At 34.5% G+C, this 21119-nt stretch overlaps 1 protein-coding gene across 4 annotated transcripts in view; it reads right to left on the bottom strand.

Moving 5' to 3' along the window:
* Positions 1-12540: 12540 nt before the first annotated feature.
* The window catches only part of LOC110626863 (MAP3K epsilon protein kinase 1), a 40069-nt gene continuing 31490 nt past the window's right edge, over positions 12541-21119 (bottom strand). For 3 of the 4 annotated variants that reach the window (XM_043961750.1, XM_021773000.2, XM_021773001.2), the window contains exons 17-24: positions 18968-19059; positions 18798-18881; positions 15767-16638; positions 15113-15501; positions 14865-14999; positions 13895-14301; positions 13464-13578; positions 12541-13138 (exon numbers count right to left, since the gene is read on the bottom strand). In XM_043961750.1, coding sequence (XP_043817685.1) covers positions 12962-13138; positions 13464-13578; positions 13895-14301; positions 14865-14999; positions 15113-15501; positions 15767-16638; positions 18798-18881; positions 18968-19059 — 2271 coding nt within the window. In that variant the 3' untranslated portion in view covers positions 12541-12961. The remainder of the gene's footprint in view (positions 13139-13463; positions 13579-13894; positions 14302-14864; positions 15000-15112; positions 15502-15766; positions 16639-18797; positions 18882-18967; positions 19060-21119) is intronic. The other variant, XM_043961751.1, reaches the window with a different exon arrangement.

The raw sequence follows: 21119 nt of genomic DNA, 5'->3' as shown, positions 1-21119 counted from the left end.
GTTTTCAATCCACAGATATACTTTGAGAACAATTTCAATTAGGTCCCTACATGTTACCGTTATTTACTAAATTATCCTTAAATTATACTTTGATGTGTCTTTTGGCCGAATGTATAGTTACTCATACTGATCGAAATGAATTCATTGCACACTCAAATTAAAATTATAATTTATTTAATATTTAAATTTATAAAAATTATAATAATTAAATATAAATTAATTATATTATTAAAATTTATAATAAAAAGTAAAAATGAATCATATATTTTATAATTGTACTTTATATTTTATTAATTACACTTTAAATTTTTATAAATTAATATAATTTTATTATTTTATAAAATTTAAATTTTAATTAATAAAATTTTAAATATAATTAATAATAAATTAAATTTTTTTATTGTTTAATAAATAATAATACAATTAATTTATATTTAATTACAATAATTTATATAAATTTAAATATTTAATAGAATATGTTGAATTCGACCTAATAGATAATTTTCCTTATTTAGTTAATTTTCGAATGAATTAGGATCGACTCAAATTTAATAGAATATAAATTTAATTTAAATATTTATTAAATTAATTTAAAATAATAAAAAAATAAATATGTTTTTAGTCTATATTTATTATTTTATCTCTAAGTTTATAATTATTTATAAATATTCTCTATATTTTTAAAAACTCAAAAAACTTCCTATTATCTTCAGTAATGATTTTGTTCTTTCATCAAACTTTAACCTATTTTCTAGTAAAAAACAAATATTCAAATGAAGGAGAAAAACCTTAAAACTCAAAATTCCCTTCCCCACAAGCTTTCATCATTTTGTCATTATCTTCTAATTATCAATAATTAAAGCTTCTTTTGCCATTTTCCCAATTCATGAAAAGATTTTGACGAAAAAAAAAAAGAAATAATTTTATAAAAAAAGAATTTAAATAAACTTTTATAAAACTTTTCAGATAAAAAAAATTTAAATTTTTCAAGTTAAAAGAAATTTAAATTTTTTTATTTTAAATAAAAATTTTATAAAAAAAATTAATTAAATTAAATTCTTATAAAACTCCTACATTCTAAACAAAGGGAAAGTAAGTATTTAAAAGTAGTATAAATATCATTACATCTAATTTGATAAATCTAGATTTGATCACACACACGCAATTACAGAAAAGAAGAAAAAGAAGAATTATTGAGCAAGGCAAAAGCGCAACTTCTACTTAAAATTCAGTAATAAGATATTCTAAGTATATGCACAACAGTTATTAAAAAAAAATCTATTACTTATGCTTAAAATCTCTAGTTACATCACAAAATAGTTGAATATACTTGTTCAAGTTCTTGAGAATCATAAGGCCTACCGGAAAACATAAGGCTAAGTTCAAAACCTGATTAAAATAGAGTTTGTCTTTCTTTGAACCCCTTTTAAAGTGAACGACTACTAAATACTCGTCTTCAACCAACAAAGAGACTAGATAAATTATTTTTTTTAGAAAGAGTATAAACATATAATTTTTCTTTAGTCTTAATCTAGGTGCAACTCTAATAACTACTTTTAAATACCTCGTAATATTTATTGAATAACAGAATATTTCACAGGGTGATGGATAACATAACAGTTTAATTAATTATTAGAAAATTAAAATATCTCATGGATAGATAGGTGATATAGAAATAAGTCCATGACTTTCCTACTTAATTGCATTTCATGTTTTAAATAAAAATTTTAGATAAGGTTGGAGAATAGGGGTAGACCCATTTTCAATGGCAAGTTCAGTTTGTTAGATGTGCCCAAAAGCCATGAGTAATAGTTGATTATTTGACATAATCTTACTATCAATTGCAATAAACAATTTAATTAATTTAAAAGGTTGTTTCATAAATAAATATGATCTATTTTCTATTAACTTTTGTTGTAGTTCTATTTTTAAAAGATTGAGAATGTAATGATGGAACGTAATTATATAAAATGCTATAAAAGCATTCATAGTCATAGGATGTCTCATTAGGAATTATTCATCCAGAGTAAACTATCACCTCCAATTATCTCTACTGATTAATATAAAGATATTGATGATAGTAGAGTAGTGAGTCTCATACCATGAAACATATCATGTCTAGATAGATATATGGGCACTCACAGTGATGAGTGGACAAAAAAAGTGGCACTTAAATGAAGAATATATAGAGTTTAAATGCTCATTCATCTAGAACATAATAATACATATAATCATTAGACTTGAGATGATACTTACTTTATATGCAGGTGGTTTGAATTTGATACCACCTAACATACGTATAGGTATATAGCAAGTGTTGATTCAAGTTAGTTGTACATGTGTTAGAATGTGAATATAATCTGTACATAATTAAAGGATATTACATAATCACAGGCTAATTGATACTAATTGATTGATAGAGGATTCTTAAGAGTTGCCTTAATAAAGCAGTGTAATCTATATATAAAAATACTTACTTAAATAGAGAAAATATACATAAATTGCTTAATTGTTCCTTGTGTTGTTACATGATATCAGAGCCTTTGAGCTAATTTTGGATGTCTATTCTTTGGGTTTCTTAGATTGAGAAATTGGTTGTTGGGTCACCAAGTTTGGATGCCCATTTATGTAATACCCGGCTAGACTCCGGTATCGGAATTCCTACCGTCTGGTGGAATCTCGGATGTCGGAGACCTCTAGAAGGGTAAAACCATGTTTTCATGAAATGTTTTAATTTTTTTGATGATTTTAAGTAAAGAGGAAATGAGTTTTTGAATAAAAACACCCTTGGAGGAAAACTCAGGTTCGGCCGCCGAAACTCAAAGTTCGGCCGCCGAACATGCATGCATTTCGGGTGAGCCTTAGGCCCCCGAAGGCATAAGTGAGGGAAGCCCAGGTTCGGCCGCCGAACCTCAAGTTCGGCCGCCGAACATGGCATGCATGCAGAGGCACGTTCAGCCCCCGAACGTGGCCTGGCCAGCCACTATAAAAGGGTCCCTTAGCCGAAAACGGGCGAGCTTTTTCCCCATTTTCGGCCAAGGTGAGCCCTTCCGCCGTTCCTCACCATCCTTGAGTTATTTCCTTCAAATCTTTCAAGATTTTCACAAGTGTTTGCTTTGTTTTGAAGATTTTCGAGTTTAGAGCGAGTTTTGGAGCTTTGAGGTTCAAGAACTCAAATCTCTCCCATCTCCGAGTTAGGGTCGTCTTCCTCTCGATCTACAAGAGGTAAGGGCCGATCTTGAGCTCACTACATGTTTTTAACAAGTTTTAAGTTGATTCTTGAAGTAGAAATGCATGTGTAGGGTTTTATGAGTTTTTGGGTTTATATTGGTTTATGGACAATGTATGTTGGATTTGTGTTGTTTGATGTGTTGTAGTTGGGGTTTAAGGTAGTTTGAAACCCCTAGGAGCCAATGTATGTTTATTTGCATGATTTGAATGAGTGATATGCATGTTGGAATGAGAAGGAGAGGTTTTTGTGCAAAGGGAACCAAGTTTCTGCCCTTTGGCAGAAACCAGGTTCAGCAGCCGAAGGACTTTCGGCCGCTGAACCTGCCTGGGAGGCAGGCCTTTCGGCTGCCGAAGTTGCCCCCGAAAAGAGACTTTCGTCTCTGTCTGGGACTTTCGGCCGCCGAACCTGCTTGGGTTTCGGCTCTGGAGGGACTTTCGGCCGCCGAACCTGCCGCTGAAAGTGCCCTGTCCAGCCTTTCTTTGCATGTTTTGCATGGATGTTTTGAGGTGTTTTAGGGGGTTTTTGGGGAATGTTTTTAGAGTTATGTTCTAGTTGTTTGGTCCCTCATTTGAGTCCACCTGTGTAGGTTCGGACCCGAGGAACCGAGGACCCCAGCAGTGAGTCCAGCTGCTTCTGAGTCAGTAGAGCTTCAGCCAGAGGTGAGTAGAATAAACCTTTACGATTTAAAGCAAATAAGTTATAAAGTCTTTAGCATGTTCATGCATCATGAATGCCATGTGATGAATTAGGTTGTTTGCATTAGAATTCACGAATATGTTGCATTGCATTTATGATGTTGATGTGGATTGGTTATGGAATGATCCTTTAGTCCTCATATGGTATGATGATGCTACGGCATAATATGGTATGGAAGTTCAGGTTGTACCCATTCTACGTCCCTAGCACTATGTAAGAGAAAGTCTAGGTTGTACCCATTCTACGTCCCTGGCACATTGGTATGTATGATATATTATGTTAAGAGAAAGACCGGTTGTACCCATTCTACGTCCCGGCACTTTGGAATGTAGAGGACTATTGGTGACAGTACCATCCGAGATGTGATTTGTTGTGATGTGTTGCATTATATGATGGCATGAGATTTAAATGTTGTTTTCTATTATTCTGCTCACTAGACTCTAGTAGCTCACCCCTTTTCCCTAATCCCCCAGGATTGCAGGTACGGGCTAGACAGAGAAGTCAAGAAGAGTAAAGTCATTTGTTTGTAATAGATAGAAAGTGGACATGATAAATTATAAGATGATGTAAAATTGAATAGTTATGTTATGTATAATGATATTGAGGTTTAGAAGTGTGCTTGACCATAGTATATTGTAATCCCTTTTTGATACATGATCTTAATGTTTATTGATGACTATGTTTAGCCAACTCAACACATGTTATGCCACCCATTGGGGGCATTGATGAAACCCCACAGAGGGGTCAAGTTTATGATTATGTATATGTTCAGTGCATGCATAGGTTGAGTTTGGTGTATGATAGAATGTATGAAAGAAAAGTTTTAATTTTTATGTATGTTGTTGATCATGTATGGGATTAAACAGGTTTACAGGTTACATGTCAGGCTTGCTACAGGTCCCGGTAGCCTTAAGCCGATCTGGATCCTAGCGTCGGTAGCGGTCCGATTTTCGAGTCGTTATAATTTAGTCTCATCGTCGACACAGGGAGAGGTGCAACATTATTTTTGGTCGTTCCCCATAAAATGGTGATTAGAGCTGCTGCAAGTAGTTCTCATGCTCGGATCCAAGTTTCAGCCTCAGTTTCAAGCGACGACACGTGGGAGTACGTGTGGCATCCATTTTTCCTTGGGCTTCTTTTCTGACGATCGGCCAATCATTTTCGACACATCTTTAATGGAACTCCAACCATCCGACATTGATTGGGAAGTGTTCTTTAGTGGTAGCCAGTAGTTCATTGGTTTGGTGTTATTGTCCACCAAGTTTGACCTCTTTTTTTACTGTGAGCGGGTTCTATTGTCTTCTTTTAATTTGTTTGAAGGTATAAGAGTATAGGTTTTTGGTTGAAATAACTTTTGACAATAAGACCCATATTAATAAAATTATTCCGATGCCTACTAAAACTACAAAACATAGGTTGAAAGGGTCCTCTCTAGTAGCGGCTATCGCTGAGACAGGTAAAACTTATCTTATTTCCTCTTCGCATAAATAGGTCATTGATTCTGGTACCATGGATGACATGACAGGTAATCTTCATATTTTTGTTAGCTTCCGATCTCATAAATCATCTTTTCTTATTACTATAACTGATGGGTCAATCTATAATGTTGAGAGTTCTTGGACTGTTAAACCTACCTTCTTCTATTACCCTATCATTTGTGTTAAATTTATCTAATTTTGCCTTTAATTTAATCTCTATGAGTAAACTTACCAAAAACCTAAATTATTGTGTTTCTTTTTTTTCCTAATCATTGTCTCATTCATGATCTTTTGACGAACTAGATTATTGGTAAAGGACATGCATCTAGAGGTTTATACATTTTGAATGCATGGGTACCTCGATCTGTTGCCTGCTCTAGTGTCGTGTTTCAGTTTAAAGTATATTATCGATTGAGACATCCTTCTTTACTGGTTTTGAAGAAGTTATGCCCTCAATTTCATGAGGTATCTTCACTGGAGTGTGAGTCATGTCATTTTGCAAAACATCATCGAAGCTTTTTAAGTCCTAGAGTTAATAAATGAGCTGAGTCTGCTTTTGAATTAGTTTATTCGGAAGTTTGGGGATCATGTCTGGTTTGGTCTAAGACTAGATTAAAATATTTTATCAGTTTTGTGGATGATTTCTCTAGAATCACTTGGATTTATTTTATGAAGCATCATCCAAAGTGTTTTCTCATTTCTCTGTCTTTTGTATTGAAATCAAGACTCAATTTTATGTTTCTATGCAAATTTTTCCAAGTAACAATGCCAAAAAATATATGTCAGAATTATTTCAGACTTATATGACTCAACATGATATTTTTCACCAATCTTTATGTGTTGATACACCCGCTCAAAATGGGGTAGCTGAAAGGAAGAATCGACATCTTCTTGAGACTGCTCGAGCTCTATTGTTTCAAATGCAAGTTCCTAAGCAATTCTATGCCGATGTTGGCTCTACTGCATTATTCCTCATTAATGGCATGCCCTCTATAGTATTAAACGGTAATACTCCTTATCATCTCCTCTTTCCTTAGAAGTTAGTATTTCCTCTAGAACCATGACTTTTTGGCAGCATTTGCTATGTTCGGGATGTCAGACCTCAGGTGACTAAACTTGATCCTAAAGCTTTGAACTGTGGTTTTTTTTTTGGATATTATCACCTTGAGAAGGGGTATCGGTGTTAGTCTCCTAAGCTCAACAAATATCTGGTCTCAACAGATGTAACCTTTTTCGAGCAAATTCCTTTTTATCGTGTTGTACAAACCTCTACTAATCAGGAAGAGGACGATGAGTGGCTCATATATAGAATCACGTTTGATGGTGTGAACTCTTTGAGTGTGCCTTCTGCTGCACTTCTGATGGTAACATTTCTCTTAGTACTCGGCCTCTTGATAAATTGGAAGTTATTTAAAGTTAGTCTCGGAGACCAATACCTAATGATACATGTCCTGTACCAGAATCTTCTTCGCCATTGGATCCACTACCTAGTGACCTTGACCTCCCAATTAGTCTTCGTAAAGGTAAACGACAGTGTAAGTCTACCTATTTTCACAAATCATAAAAGTTTGCAGCACATCTTGAGTCGAAACTGAACTTGAGACAGACATGATGGGTAGCACTGCTTAGTGATTATGATTGTATGATTCAAAATATTGAACTTGAACTTGTAGCCTGGTATATAACCATGAAAAGCAGTTTTATGGATTTATAAAAAAATAGGAAGGTTGTAAAAAATGTTCAATAAGGTTAAAGGAGCTATCTTATAAATGCAGAAGACATTTATTAATAAGATACGATAAATTAACAAATTGGTATCTATAGGGACAATGGTTTAAGGATTAAAAAAATTATTCGTTTGCTTGTTGAGTCTAAGGAGTTAGAGTATTGCTAAGGAGTTAGAGTATCTATTATTATTTAGTTTTTATAGTAATTTCATTCTCAAAAGATTGAGAATATGATGACAGGAACGTAATTATATAATATGACATATGATGTTTAAGCAGATATATGGATGCTCATACTGATGGGTGGATCAAATTGCTTAGATAAAAAACACATCGAGTTTACTCTTGTCAATATTCATTCATCTAGATTATAATATTGTATATAGTCTTTAGACTTGAGATGACACTTATCTCATGTGCAGTTGGTTTAAGTTTGATACTACTTATATGTTTGTACTATGCATGGGTATATAGCGAGTGTTAGCTCAAATTAGTTGTACATAGAGGTAAAAGGTTAATCAAGATGGTTACCCTAGATAAACAAGCAGAATCCAATGACCATGTTAATTGTTCTTGAAAATAAATATTTGGCCTGTAATGGTCAGCTGCTTGCTTGCGGATTTGCGGCAGCTGTTCCGTGCCACATCGATAGATTTGAAAAAAATTAAATTGTATATAATAGGTAGTACGAAACTACTAAATAACTTGGGTTAACCATTTTGGGCCAAGTGGAAAGTGGGCCCAAAAGTTATTTGGGTTAGTTTGGGCCCGGCTGTTTCAATTAGTATTAGAGCCACCCTGGGTTAGACAAACTGTGCGGAGCTAGTAGGCCTGCAAGGAAAGGGCTATTCGTGAGAGACGAGGTGGAGCCGCCTGAGGTACTAGTGAACCACAATATTTAAGGATTCAGTCCTGATTAGTAGTTGTATCCATTCAGTTGCGACGAGGACGTCGCAAATTTAGCATTCAGTTGCGAGGAGGACGTCGCAAATTTAGCGAGATCGAGTATAACGGTCAGCTACCTGCTTGCGGATTTGCAGCAGCTGTTCCATCCCACATCGGTAGATTTGACGTCCCACATCGATAGATTTGAAAAAAATTAAATTGTATATAATATATAGCACGAAACTACTAAATAACTTGGGTTAACCATTTTGGGTCAAGTGGAAAGTGGGCTCAAAAGTTATTTGAGTCAGTTTGGACCCGGCTGTTTCATGGCCAATGTAGCTCAACTTAGAAAAAGGGTTTTCTAATATAAGACTTGGAGATCAAAAATTGAAATTAAGTTAGGTCATATGATCTAGAGTATTGAGAGTTGACTTGGATCGAGATTTCATAATGAAAGGATTTTAGTGCATGGTGATTTATGGACATGATTCAGATTGAATGAAAAAATATATTTATTGTTAGTTAGATAGTCATAGCATGTTATAAATGAGTTAGGCGCATTATCACATTTCATTCTTATTTTGTAATATCCACTTTTAAGGTTAATTTTAGTGAACATGCATCAATCATATAACTCATCTATCATATTATCTAGTACATGAACTGAATGGTCATACTTTATAATAATTTTGTTAATCACGCGACAGTTAATGCACATTCTCCACATCCCATCTTTCTTTGGTACGGTAACATTGGCACAATACCTTTGCAAAGGCTAGTCAACTTACCCTGAAGTTCCTTCATCTCCTATGGATTACTCTTATAGGCTAGTCAATTTGGTATGGACGCTTCTTCAATTTGGTATGGACGCTTCTAACACTAATTTATTGCTCAATACACAAAGATGGCAATCCTGCGAGCACGCATCTCATCAATGAACATCCTCAAACTCCTACGAAAATGAAATAAAAGTACTAAATAAATTTTAGTTAAAGGTAAATAGGAGAAAATAATTTTTCTTTGAAACTAATTAACACTAGTGCTCTTTTGCTAAGATAGGTTCATTTCAATTCTCTTTCTTTTGCGGAGAAGCTCATTTTATTTTTCAATCTCCAAGTTGCTCTTTTTTACGATCAATTCTTTTTTTTTTCTTTGCACAAATACACACATTTGGACATTTTACATATTTTTTTTGGTTCATGGCCTCTTTTCTCTCTTCTTTTGTGCTCATTATCCAAAGTCCTAGATTGTGATTTAAACATTTTAACTTGATCCTCGAAGACTTATAGGAGATAACAACGTATAACTATAACTCTACCTATTCAAGTAAAATGAGAATCAATTTTGATATTCATTGTGTGACACCTTTTGATTAAATTACCATGGCCTTCTCAATAAGAGATGACCAACTTACATTAGAACTAATCACATGTGACCTCATCGACTTATCGTCCTATGGATAATGGAACAATGACCTTCCTTGTCATTTTTACTTTGCCATTATCATTCGACCATTAAAGTCGATATGACTTAGATGCTTCTCACGCTTCATCCTTAACTCTTCTACTAAAATTGCACTAGCAATATTAATGCATCTCCTATTATCAATGATCAAAACGCATACCTTCTCACCTATGAGGCATTGTGTGTAGAAGATATTTTTTCATTATTTTAAGCCTTTTTCATTTTATCTATATATTTAATACACACGTGGCAATAAATGACTTATCCCGTAGAATATACTCAATATCTTCCTCATCTGAAGAGTCTTTTCATGATGACATGCTATCACTATTTGATTTCGACTTAGAGATAACTTCACCATTATCTCATAGAATCACGATCGTATTTCCAAACAATTGAAGCACTTGATATTCCAGCTAAAGCACCTATGTTAAGTGTTTTACTTCTAAAACCCTAGTCTTTACTTTCAATCATTTTTTCTTTATCCTTTTCGTCATGTTTGGACCATTTTGAAGTCCAAGTGTTTGTTTTTGAAAAGTCTTCATATGATTTTTGTATTTGGAGATGAGTTGTTGGAACAAAAATCAACTGCTTTTCAACTTTCATTACCATTCTAACCATATCTTTAAGCTCTGCATAGTGTTGCAACTCGATGATATTAGCGATCTCCTTATTGAGCTCTAAAAAATTTAGCCATGTTTTCTTTTCAGTCTTCCTCTATATTAGCTCTCATCATTATGATTTCCATCTCTTTATGATAATCTACCACAAACATGTTTGGCTGATCTCCATCTCTTTATGGTAATCTACCACAAACATGTTTTCCTGCGTGAGCCTCTGCAGCTTCTAGTGCAACTCTCTGTTGTAATGTGCGGGGAAGAAATTCTTTCACATGAATCTCTTCCTAAGTCTCTACTGGCCTCGTATGATGGAATTGATGGAATTGATGTTCCTGTCTTTCTTTTCTGGCCAGTCCTCCCTCCTCTGTCTTCTTCTCAATGACCATTCATCATCTTTAGATTTAGAAGTTGAATTGCCCAGTTCAGCCAAAGGGAATCCATAATTTCTAGCACCTCAATCCTAGCATTTTTAGTGTTATTTAGACTAGCCTATCACAACTCTTAATCTGTCTAAAATATCTCTTCATGTTGTCGTGGAAGTCATTCACAATCACATTCAAACATTGAAACTGGTCAAATTCAAACATTGAAAGTACACAAGTTATCAGCTTGTTTGACATCTTTATCTTCAAAGAAAACAAAATTGACCCTTTCATGTTCCCTCATGTGTTTTGCTAACAAGTTGACTTTTGCTCTCTCATGAACCGCCCACTCAAATCTTTTACCTCTCAATGTTCAACACAATGATATTGTACTTTAGAATTAACAACACTTTGGAACCAATATACAACACGAAAATAATAAAAATTCATCAAGTTAATGAAAACTTAAAAAATAAAGCAACGAAACAAAACTAGAAGCAAAAATATGCAAACAATAAAATTGATAATACATGATGGAGATACATATGCTAAAGACGCAATATTGTAAGTAACATCCAGCAATTATCTCACTCAATGTGAATGGAGTGCTAATAAACAAAATAAATAAAGATAAACAATATGTACATTAAGATTGATATATAAATTGAAATAATAAGCAATATAAAAATTGAAGTCCAGGGCATGCTTTGATCTATTCTGAAGTTTTGGTATGTCTTGAGTGGTTGCAACAGCTTTCTTTGGTGTGAATTGTGTTTTTAGGACAATTTAAAAAGAGGTAGAATCGAGTTTCAATGCCCAGGATAAAACTAGGCTCGGCCATCAAATCTATGTTCGCCATCAAACTTGCACCTACAGGCAGTCAATGCAAACTATGATGCCGCCTAACCCAAGGACTTTAAGATGTTGAAAATTTTTTAATTTAGATTGAATAAAATGAAATCAAAATGCTCATGCATCATAAAAATTTAATTGAATAAAATGAAATCAAAATGCTCATGCATCATAAATCCCATGATTATATTAAAACTACAAGTATGTTGTATTGCACTGTTAACTGCTGGTGAACCATAAATATCATGACTCACTAACCTCTGTAATTTGGAACCACTGAGGTTAGACTTCATATTGTTTGAAAGTCATATATTCATTTAAATTTAAGTCATATGCCTCATGTGTGCAGCATAAGATAGATAATTCTTAATGTGATAGGTTTGTTACCGGCAGCTCTTCAATCATTCAATGTGTTCGGCTTTCATTAGAACTTCTCAGGACTTTCTCTTAATATATAAGATTATTAGAATTGGCTTTTACTTGGATTAATATCCCAATTAGAAAAGCAGATAAAATGCAATCCTATTTTGCTATACATGTGGATTTACATTTACGTGTGTTATTTGTTTTGGGTTCATGTGAGTAGCTAATGTTTTGATGTTTCCTTTTATAAGTATGTGGCTCATGTTGATCTGCAAGTTGACTTGCGCCCCACCTAATAACGAGGATATGGATGCCCTTCACCTTGCCCCCCTAGCAAGAGACTGAACTAGCAAAAATAGCAGAGAAGAAACATCAAGGACCCTAAAAGATATTTTAATGTAAGAAAAGAACATATTCAAGAAGAATACTAGTAAATGACAGAAAACCAGTAAGTGAGAAACAAAGAAGAGGTAAGGACTTGTGCATGAAAGGAGAAAGGAGTTGGAGTCAGAGAGTTTATCGATGGAATAATTTGCTAAGGAATTTGGTAGATGGAGTAATTGAGACAGCCTCAGGTGCTAGGTAGTTTAATTTCTCTTCTTTTACTACAGCTGCCCCTGAAAGTAAGAAATGAAATAAATCCACCAAAAAGTCAAAGGGGAAGCTACATCAGAGTAAAGAGCAAGGTGAAGGAAGAGGAGCAACATCTTCTTCAACAGGTTCTTAATACTGGAAAAATGTACTTATAGAGTATAAAACCCTAACCAAACCGTAAGAGCTCCGTGAATAACCCACCTTGACTTTTCTCCTTTACATTAATACTGCTCCCTGAATATCTATTTAATCCCGTACAAAACAAAAAAGCAAAATAAAACAAATAAATTAAAGGAACAAGTTATTACAGTAACACTGCATTTATATAACCATCACAAATGAAGCTTAAAAATTACCAACAACAAAATTAGAATATTTGGAAGTGTTAGGAAACAAAGCCCACAAGCATCAGCTAAATATATGAAAAAGGATTTTTTTAAAAAAAATAAATAAATAAAATCAATTCGGTAGCTCACCCAAGCAAAGAAGACGGCCATCCCATGGAACTTTGAGCCTTCCATACTGTCTCGAATAAATCGAGCACACCAATCTTGCAGCATCCACAAGATTGAAGATATGAACAAGAAAACCAAAGTTTTTAAGGAAAAAAAAATTTACATAAACAATAATACATTTAGTTAAAGTCAGTCTTGCTAAGGAACATATTATACACAGTGATATGAATTTACAGAACAGTGTTAATGTGAAGAGCCTTCAGCAGAGAAGTAGCCATTTGTTTCACCAGCACTTGCCCTCCTGAGCTTTGCCCATCTCGGCGTTCCTCAATTAAATTCTGAAGTTTTTGCGGTAAATCATTCTCCACAATCAATTGCTTTGGCCGAGGATGATGCTCGTAGACAGCCTACCACAAAGAATTTGAGTTGGCAATTCACAATGATTATAAATAGACACACTGACTGCCCTTTTATAACTAAGAGTGGAAAACAAATAAATAAACAAAAGAGCAAGTAAATTTCGATGAACTTGAGAAATAAAACGTCAAGTTTTCAATTATGTCACTGAGAGATGCTATTTAATGATGAAACTAGTAATTTCTTGGAGATCCAGCCTCACAACAATGAACGGAGTTAACAGTAATACACACAAAAGAAAGGAGAGGAGAAGGCCAGGAGGGAGAACAACCACAAGAGAGAGAGAGAGAGCAAAAGCAAATTCCAAAATCCCACCTTTATTAGTTTAAGCAAATTCAGCCGAGCTATTGCCTCCTGATGGTCCAGCCTTGCAATGAGCAAAGGTGTCAAACCATTAACAGCTAATGTAGTATTTATCCGGGAGGACTTCCTGCATTTGAAAATTAAAAAAAAAATAAATGAACTCGCATTATATATGTATATTTAACATGTTACAAATGTTCCTGAGAAAACAAAAATTTGCAAGAAAAACCATCTAAACAGCAAAAATGTGACGCTCAAATATATTGTTGTGATTCATGATGATAAACAGCTCAGATTTACAAGCTCCAGTTCATGTTTACAAGCTCTGATCTGATCAGTATATTGACATTGTTGCTGTAATGATGAACTATGCTTGGTATTGAAGGATAAGCAAAACTAAGTTTCCAGAATAAAATACTATGAAAACAGTATGAGACTCGTACGTGATAATTTTCAAAAATGGCTCCAAAATGTGTTCAAATTGTTGCTCTGGACAGCTCTGGAAGAACTTCACTAATTTCTGAACTGCCTCCTTCTTCAGCAGTGCTTGTTCAACTTTGCGGTTGTCATTGTCATGAGCCAAGCAAACAGCAATTGAATCCAATGCTGTCACTGACCAGAACACATCATCAAGCAGGCTTAAGTACACATCCAAACCACCATGGGCCCTTAGTTGCTCTCTAGAATTACGAGATGCATGTGCCATGTCACACAGTAGAGGTAATGCATACTGTTTCAAGGGGGAATCTGTCATAATAATATGCATCAAATGCGGAATAATTCCATTTTCAGCAGCTTGTTCTTGCCTCCTCTTGTTTATCTTGCACAGGTTGAACAGTGCATGGAGAACCTTCAAGGAAAGAAATCCAAGAGAGAAAAGGTAAGTAAATTGCTCTGATTACTTCAAACTGGCATTTGGTAACAAGCATATACATATGCAGACAACAAAGTGCATGTACAAGTAAATAATTTAGTGCTTAAACTAGACATAGAAAAAGGAATAGAGTTAACAAAACAAGGTTCTTATGCCAAGCAGCAAAAACAGATCAAATGCTTTTTCTAGCGGCGCAACTCCTTGTCCTTCACAGATATCAGAAATACAATAACAGACAATTTCTCATTTACTATCCCAACAAATAAATAGCTGTCAGCAACAAGATGAAGTATTCTATAACAATCTAGACAAATATTCTAGAAGAACCTACACTGGTAAAGTACTAAAGTACTCCAAAAGATAAAATAAAAGCTTTACTTCATATATGTCAACTGATTGCAATCTTATCATTAACACAACCACCAAATTAATATGTACTCTCGCATTCACTGTGTAACTTCAGATTAAGTATAGAAGCTACAAACAGCCTGTAGCAAGCCTTTAAATGCCACTATAAGGATGTAAATATGAAAGATAACCTCATTATGGATTTGCTCCACAAGAGGCCCTTCTTTGAGTTCCAGATTTGGGATCAAAAACTTGATTGCATCTGCCCGCTGAAGATTTTCTAAGCAATTGGGGTCAGTTGACAGATTATTTATACACTTGAGTATCTGTAAATTAATAAAAAGAAACAAGATTAGTAGCCCATTTTATTTGTAAGTAGAGACAGAGCAAGAGAACCCCTTTGACAAAGCTTAAAGCTGATAGAAACATTCTTAGGTACCTTCAAAAGAATAGGTGGCTCAATTCTATTGAACATCTGAAAGAGACGATTAAGCAAACTTTGGCTGCACATATAGGATTTTACAGTAGTGTCAGCTTGAGAAAACTCAAGCAGAAGGTCTGCCACCTTTTCCAGGTAATCCCTAGCAACTTCTGCATTCTTTGTTGATACCATGTGGGAAAGTAATCCAGATGATGTTGCACTCCCTGGTCTAGCATTCAGTACACCTGAACCAGACAGTACACCCGATGTTGTTTGAGATGCAATACCAGATGTGGAAGCAGCTCCATCATTAGATGCCAGTGGACCCAGCTTCTTATTTACGGTCTTATGCGAAACTCTAGGTGTAGAGTCTAGATTTCCATTTTCTCTTCCACGCCCAGTTACCTCTGCAAAAATGTAGCGAAGATTTACCTTTGCACAAAATATAAAAATTGTAGATTGGAGAATCAGACAGTAGAAATGAGAGAAACAAAACTAATATTTCAAGCAGATGTGCAAGTGCAAGGGGAATTATCATAAAAATCCCAAAATGAAACTTAATCTCCTTTCTGTGTGTATACTGCCAAGAAACACTTTCATCAGACCACGAAGGACAGCCATATGGTCCAAAAGTTCAAAAAGCCATTCCAATTTCTAATGACGAGCAGCTACCTGCAAATTCTGCCATCAAAAAATCCAATTCACCGTTGGTTTTCTTTTCAGCAGATGCATGCAATAGAGGCAATATACTTTCATGTCTCTCCAACCCTGAGATGTGGCGTACATACTCCAACTGACCAGAAAAATGCTTAGATGGAGGTTCTTTTTCCAACAAGCTTAGAAGGGGTCGAACTTGCTCTGGCTGAGCAGACATCATAGAAGGAAGACCATTAGATGCACTTTCAATCAACTTTGGTGGCCTATCTGTAGATGTCCTATTAGTGGAACCAGCAATGCGTTGCTGCCGAACATCAATTTCTGCTCGAGATGAATCAACCTTCCATCGTTCTAGGTTGTCTCGCTCTTTAGAAGCAGTTGCCAAAGATTTTTTGGCGTCTATATTTCCAGCTTTCTCTAAAGCAGCTGATGTTTCCAATGATGCTGTGCTAGATTGATGTCTATCTGTATCTGGCGCAGTGTATCTAGATTCTGGTTGAGTGACATCCACCCTTTGTGAATGTGAAGTAGAAGCACAAGAAGGTTCTTGTGAGACAGTTGGCATGGGATGCTCAATCATTCCATGCCTAACCTTAAGGACTTCAGGGTGATCGGATGCACAAAGCAATGCCTCACTCTGAACAAAAATAGGAAGACTTGTATCTAATGGACCAGAACGTTGTCGTTGAACTGAACCATCAAGCGGAAATCCAGTTCCAACTGATATGGAAGCTAGCCTAGTTGCCTCATTCAAACTATAAAGAGTATTGATAAGCCTAAAAAGTATTCCATTTTTTGCAGCTATACGACAAAAATCATTTCTTGGTGTAGATCTCTGAAGTTTAAAAACCTGCCACATGCCATCAATAGCTAGATGAACCATTTCCCTGGATATGCAGAGCAGAACAAGCTGAATTAGCAAGACTGGCCATTTTGTAATTTGCATTGCACAAAATACTTGGTGCTATTTAACATGCAAGTATTTCAATGATCTTAAAGATACTAAATATTTTCTAACAAAATTATATGCATATTGAGTAATTTAACAAAACTATTTATGTATAATACTCGTATATGAGATTGAATCATTGAAAACTGAATGAAAGATGACTAAGATTTGAAATCAAAAAATATTAGAACATCTTTATATCCAAATAGAAAATATTACAAACACTCTAAAGGATAAATTTCATTCAGATCTAAGTGTACTCTTTGTAATGTGACATTAAATCACAAGACTGGCTTCAATTGAGATTCCAATAGTAGATGCACAAACAAAAGTTCAAGGGGGAAGTGAAAGTTCAATGTTACACATATTCATGAGTTTGACAGATTCTTTTATATATATATATATATTTTTATTCATTTTCAAACCTTACATCTAGTATACTCTTTGATGAAAGTTTACAACTTCTATGAGTAAAAGCTGCATAAAAAGCTATGGCATAGTTGTTGTATGTGCCCTTAAAGACTAGTTATGGTTACATGTTCCTTTTCATGGGTTCTAATTAATATGTTAATTAATTTGTGGAAAGATACAACATTAGTATAACATTAGAATCACTCCATTTTTATTTCTATTTCTATTTTTATTTTTATTTTTGCTTTTATTTTTATGAACCCTTGACAAGATTTCAGATGATAAGTTGACAGTAATTTAAAGTATTAAAGAAAAAAAAAAAAGAAAAAATATGCATGCCATAAAGAAGAAATGGTAGGTGTTCATTGAATATGAGACTTTTTACAATTTGAAAAAGAAAATGCAAAAACAAAACAAGGTGTAAAAAAATGCAATACAAGTGGAGCATTAATAAGAAGTAATATTTTATTAATACTAGAAATAAGTATATTTCCACAACTAATCAAATTTCAATTAAATTATCTTAATTGTCCCAAGTGATAGAATATATCAAGCATAATAGTATAAATAGTAAAATCTATAGGTAATCAACATTTGAAGACAATTAATAGGGTAAATATTTCATGCAACAATGACTATTTTTACAATTGGCAAAATTCTAACTAGCTGAAATGATCCATATTTCACTTAAATCTTCAAGCCAAAAGAAATTCAAGGATTTTAGCAAAAAAGAACATTAAACATCAATCTTTTCTTCATAAAAGTATGTTTAGTCATATTTTTTGTCCATAGAATGTTGGAAAAACACCTGGGCTTCATATGTATTATAACTATCAAAGAAAGGATTACAAGGATCAAATCATGTTGGTACCAACTGAATACTGGAAAATGTAACGACTAAACCATGGGCCACAAAATGGCAACCTTGGATGTGAATGATGATCACATTTCTTCATATTATAGTCTAGACCTAGCTTCAAACTATTCACATGGCGAAGGCTTCACTATTTCCATCCCTACCCTGTGAAGAAATCAATGGGCAAGGAAAAAGGTGCAGGTATATCCATTTTATTTCTTGTCAGTTTTATTAACTTAATCTCATATTTATATAGTCATCAAATGCTATTTATGCATATCTACATATATATGTGTACTATTACAACTAGTTAAATTTAGAAAGAAAGAACAGAATTATGTAATAAATTGTTCGTTTTCAAAGATAAATTGGCTGACATAAGAAATGCAAATCACGTAATCTATCTAAAAATTTCAGCAAACTCGCCATCTCCCCCTCCAAAACTACCTTTAGTTTTGGAGGGGATTCCCATTTGATTCAGGGTAAGGCTCAGATTCCCCATCAAGGTGGGTAAATTTGCCACCTCATACCACGTGGAAACACCACTAATGCACATTATTTCTGTTAGGGGAATATTGATAATGTAGGCACATTATTAGTTATTACTCATCTTCAATAAAATAATTTGTATTGTACAGTTAAAAGAAATGCAAATGAAGAAAATAGCTAAAACAATTCAAATGAAACACAAGTCCAATTTTGCATGTCGTGAACCATAATAACACACAATAATCAGCATATTCCCCAGGATCAACACCACCAACTACCATTTTAAAGGAAACAAAACCCCAAAGATTCAGAACATAATTAGTCCATTATAAAGTACAAACCTGTATTTTGCATAATCAGCCTCTAGAAAGCCCACCAAAACAGGTATTCCACGGCATGCAATAAACATTTGCAACGTCAGGTCACTACACGCAAACATCATCATTCTCAGCTATAATCCTTTCTAAAACAAATCAGTGGTAAGAATTAAAACAAAACTAGAAATCTCTACCTTGATTGACAAAGCTGCTGCAAGAAATAGGCTGCCTCCATCCGAACTTCCCGGGGACGATCAGGTCCAGCAAAGCTCATGACCACCGGTATCTGCCATAGAACTTTACCAATGAGCAGGATAGGAATTGGAATAGTGATACAACCATAAAAAGCTCAGTTCATTTCATCTCACAAACATGCTGGACAAAATTATTAAAACGCACGTAGCTGATAAAAGTATTCACTTTCCAAACCCACAATGATTCATAAAGTGAAATCAGAACTAATCATGTTCATGGATCCGGTCAGCCAGGATGACCATGAAATGCTAGCCCAAAAAGACTATCACAGTTTTTTAATCATTAGAACTTGTTATAGGTTATAGGAAGTAAATATGTTAATATAGGAAATAAATATTGATAGATGGGTTAGTTGCTTAATCTTAGGGATTGTATAATCATAAACTTGATTTTCCTTCCTATTTAAATACCGTCTCTCATGTATAAATAGGTTGTAATTTGTATTGTGATATACAACAAATATTATCCTTCTACATGGTATCAGAGCTATTCTCGTAGAGATTTATTTTTTTTTCTCTCTCGTCAAGTTTTAAATTTATTATTTTTTTTGGAGATTTAGGGCTCTATTCATTTGGGTTACCCATAAAAGGTAATATTTGAATCTCACCATCGCTGGAGGTGTTTTTGGTACTGTTCATATTCGGGTACTGTTCATCGACACTGTTCATTGGTTCTGTTCACGGGTACTGTTCTTTTAATCCTTTGTTTATTTTGATTGTTTTGGGTTGGTTGTCTTGATGGCTGAAGTTAAAACCACCGTAACTAATGTGATTCCCGTGATGACTAAAATCATGGAACACAAATTAAATGGATCTAATTTTTTAAATTGGAGTAAGACTATCCATATTTATTTACGAAGTATTGAAATGGATGATCATCTTACCAAGGATTACCAAGGATCTTCCAACTGATGAAACTCGTAGAGATTGGGTGAGGGATGATGCTCATTTGTTTTTGCAGATTCGAAATTCTATTTATAGTGAGGTGATTAGTCTTATCAATCACTGTGAATTTGTTAAAGAATTAATAGAGTATTTGGAATTTCTATATTCTGGCAAAGGGAATATTTCCCGCATTTATGATGTGTGTAAGGCGTTTTACCAAACCGAGAAAAATGAAAGAACTTTGACATCCTATTTTATGGATTTTAAAAGAGTTTATGAAGAACTTAATGTATTGATGCCCTTTAGTACAGATGTGAAAACTCAACAAGCTCAACGAGAGCAAATGGCTATTATGAGCTTTCTTGCAGGTCTTTCTCCAGAGTTTGAGACAGCTAAATCTCATATTTTTTGTGACTCTGAAATATCATTGTTACATGATGTGTTCACTAGGGTATTGTGTACAGAATCTCCAATTCCTTCACACCCCACTAGTGCCCTTGTTAGCCGCAATGACAGTGGCAGACAGAATAATAGAGGTGGGCAAAGGGGAGGTTTTAATGGTGGTAAAGGATCTCAGCGTTCTGGGAAAATAGGTTCTACTTCTGATTCAGGAGGAATCATTTGTTATTATTGTCGCTAATTTGGACATACTAAGAAGACATGTCAAAAACAACAGAATAAGAATCAGCGCACACAAATGGCGTATATGGCAGTTGAGACCCCTTTAGATCAGGGGATTTTGATATCTGCAGATGAGTATGTAAAATTCACCCAATACCAAGCATCTCTGAAATCCTCTAATTCCTCCTCTATCACTGCAATTGCCGAGTCAGGTAACTCTATTGCATGTCTTGTGTCTTCATCCTCCAAATGGGTTATTGATTCTGGTGCAACTGATCATATGTCAGGTAATTCTACCCTTTTGTCCAATCTTGAGTCTCATGCATCGGCTTCTTATGTTACTCTTGCTGATGGTACTAAATCTTGTGTCATGGGTTCTGATCATGTCAACTTAACCCCTTATCTTTCTGTGTCCTCTGTGTTATGTCTCCGTAAGTTTGCATTTAATTTGCTTTCTATTAGTAAACTCACTCGTGCATTGAATTGTTGTGTCTCATTCTTTCCTAATCACTATATTTTTCAGGATCTTTCGACGAAGCAGATTATTGGTAGAGGGCGTGAGTCAGAGAGTCTCTACGTCTTGGAT

This window comes from Manihot esculenta, chromosome 11 (genome assembly GCF_001659605.2).
Source record: "Manihot esculenta cultivar AM560-2 chromosome 11, M.esculenta_v8, whole genome shotgun sequence".
Taxonomy (NCBI): Eukaryota; Viridiplantae; Streptophyta; class Magnoliopsida; order Malpighiales; family Euphorbiaceae; genus Manihot; species Manihot esculenta.
Note: the sequence above shows the minus strand (reverse complement) of the source record. Positions and strands in the feature narration are given on the sequence as shown.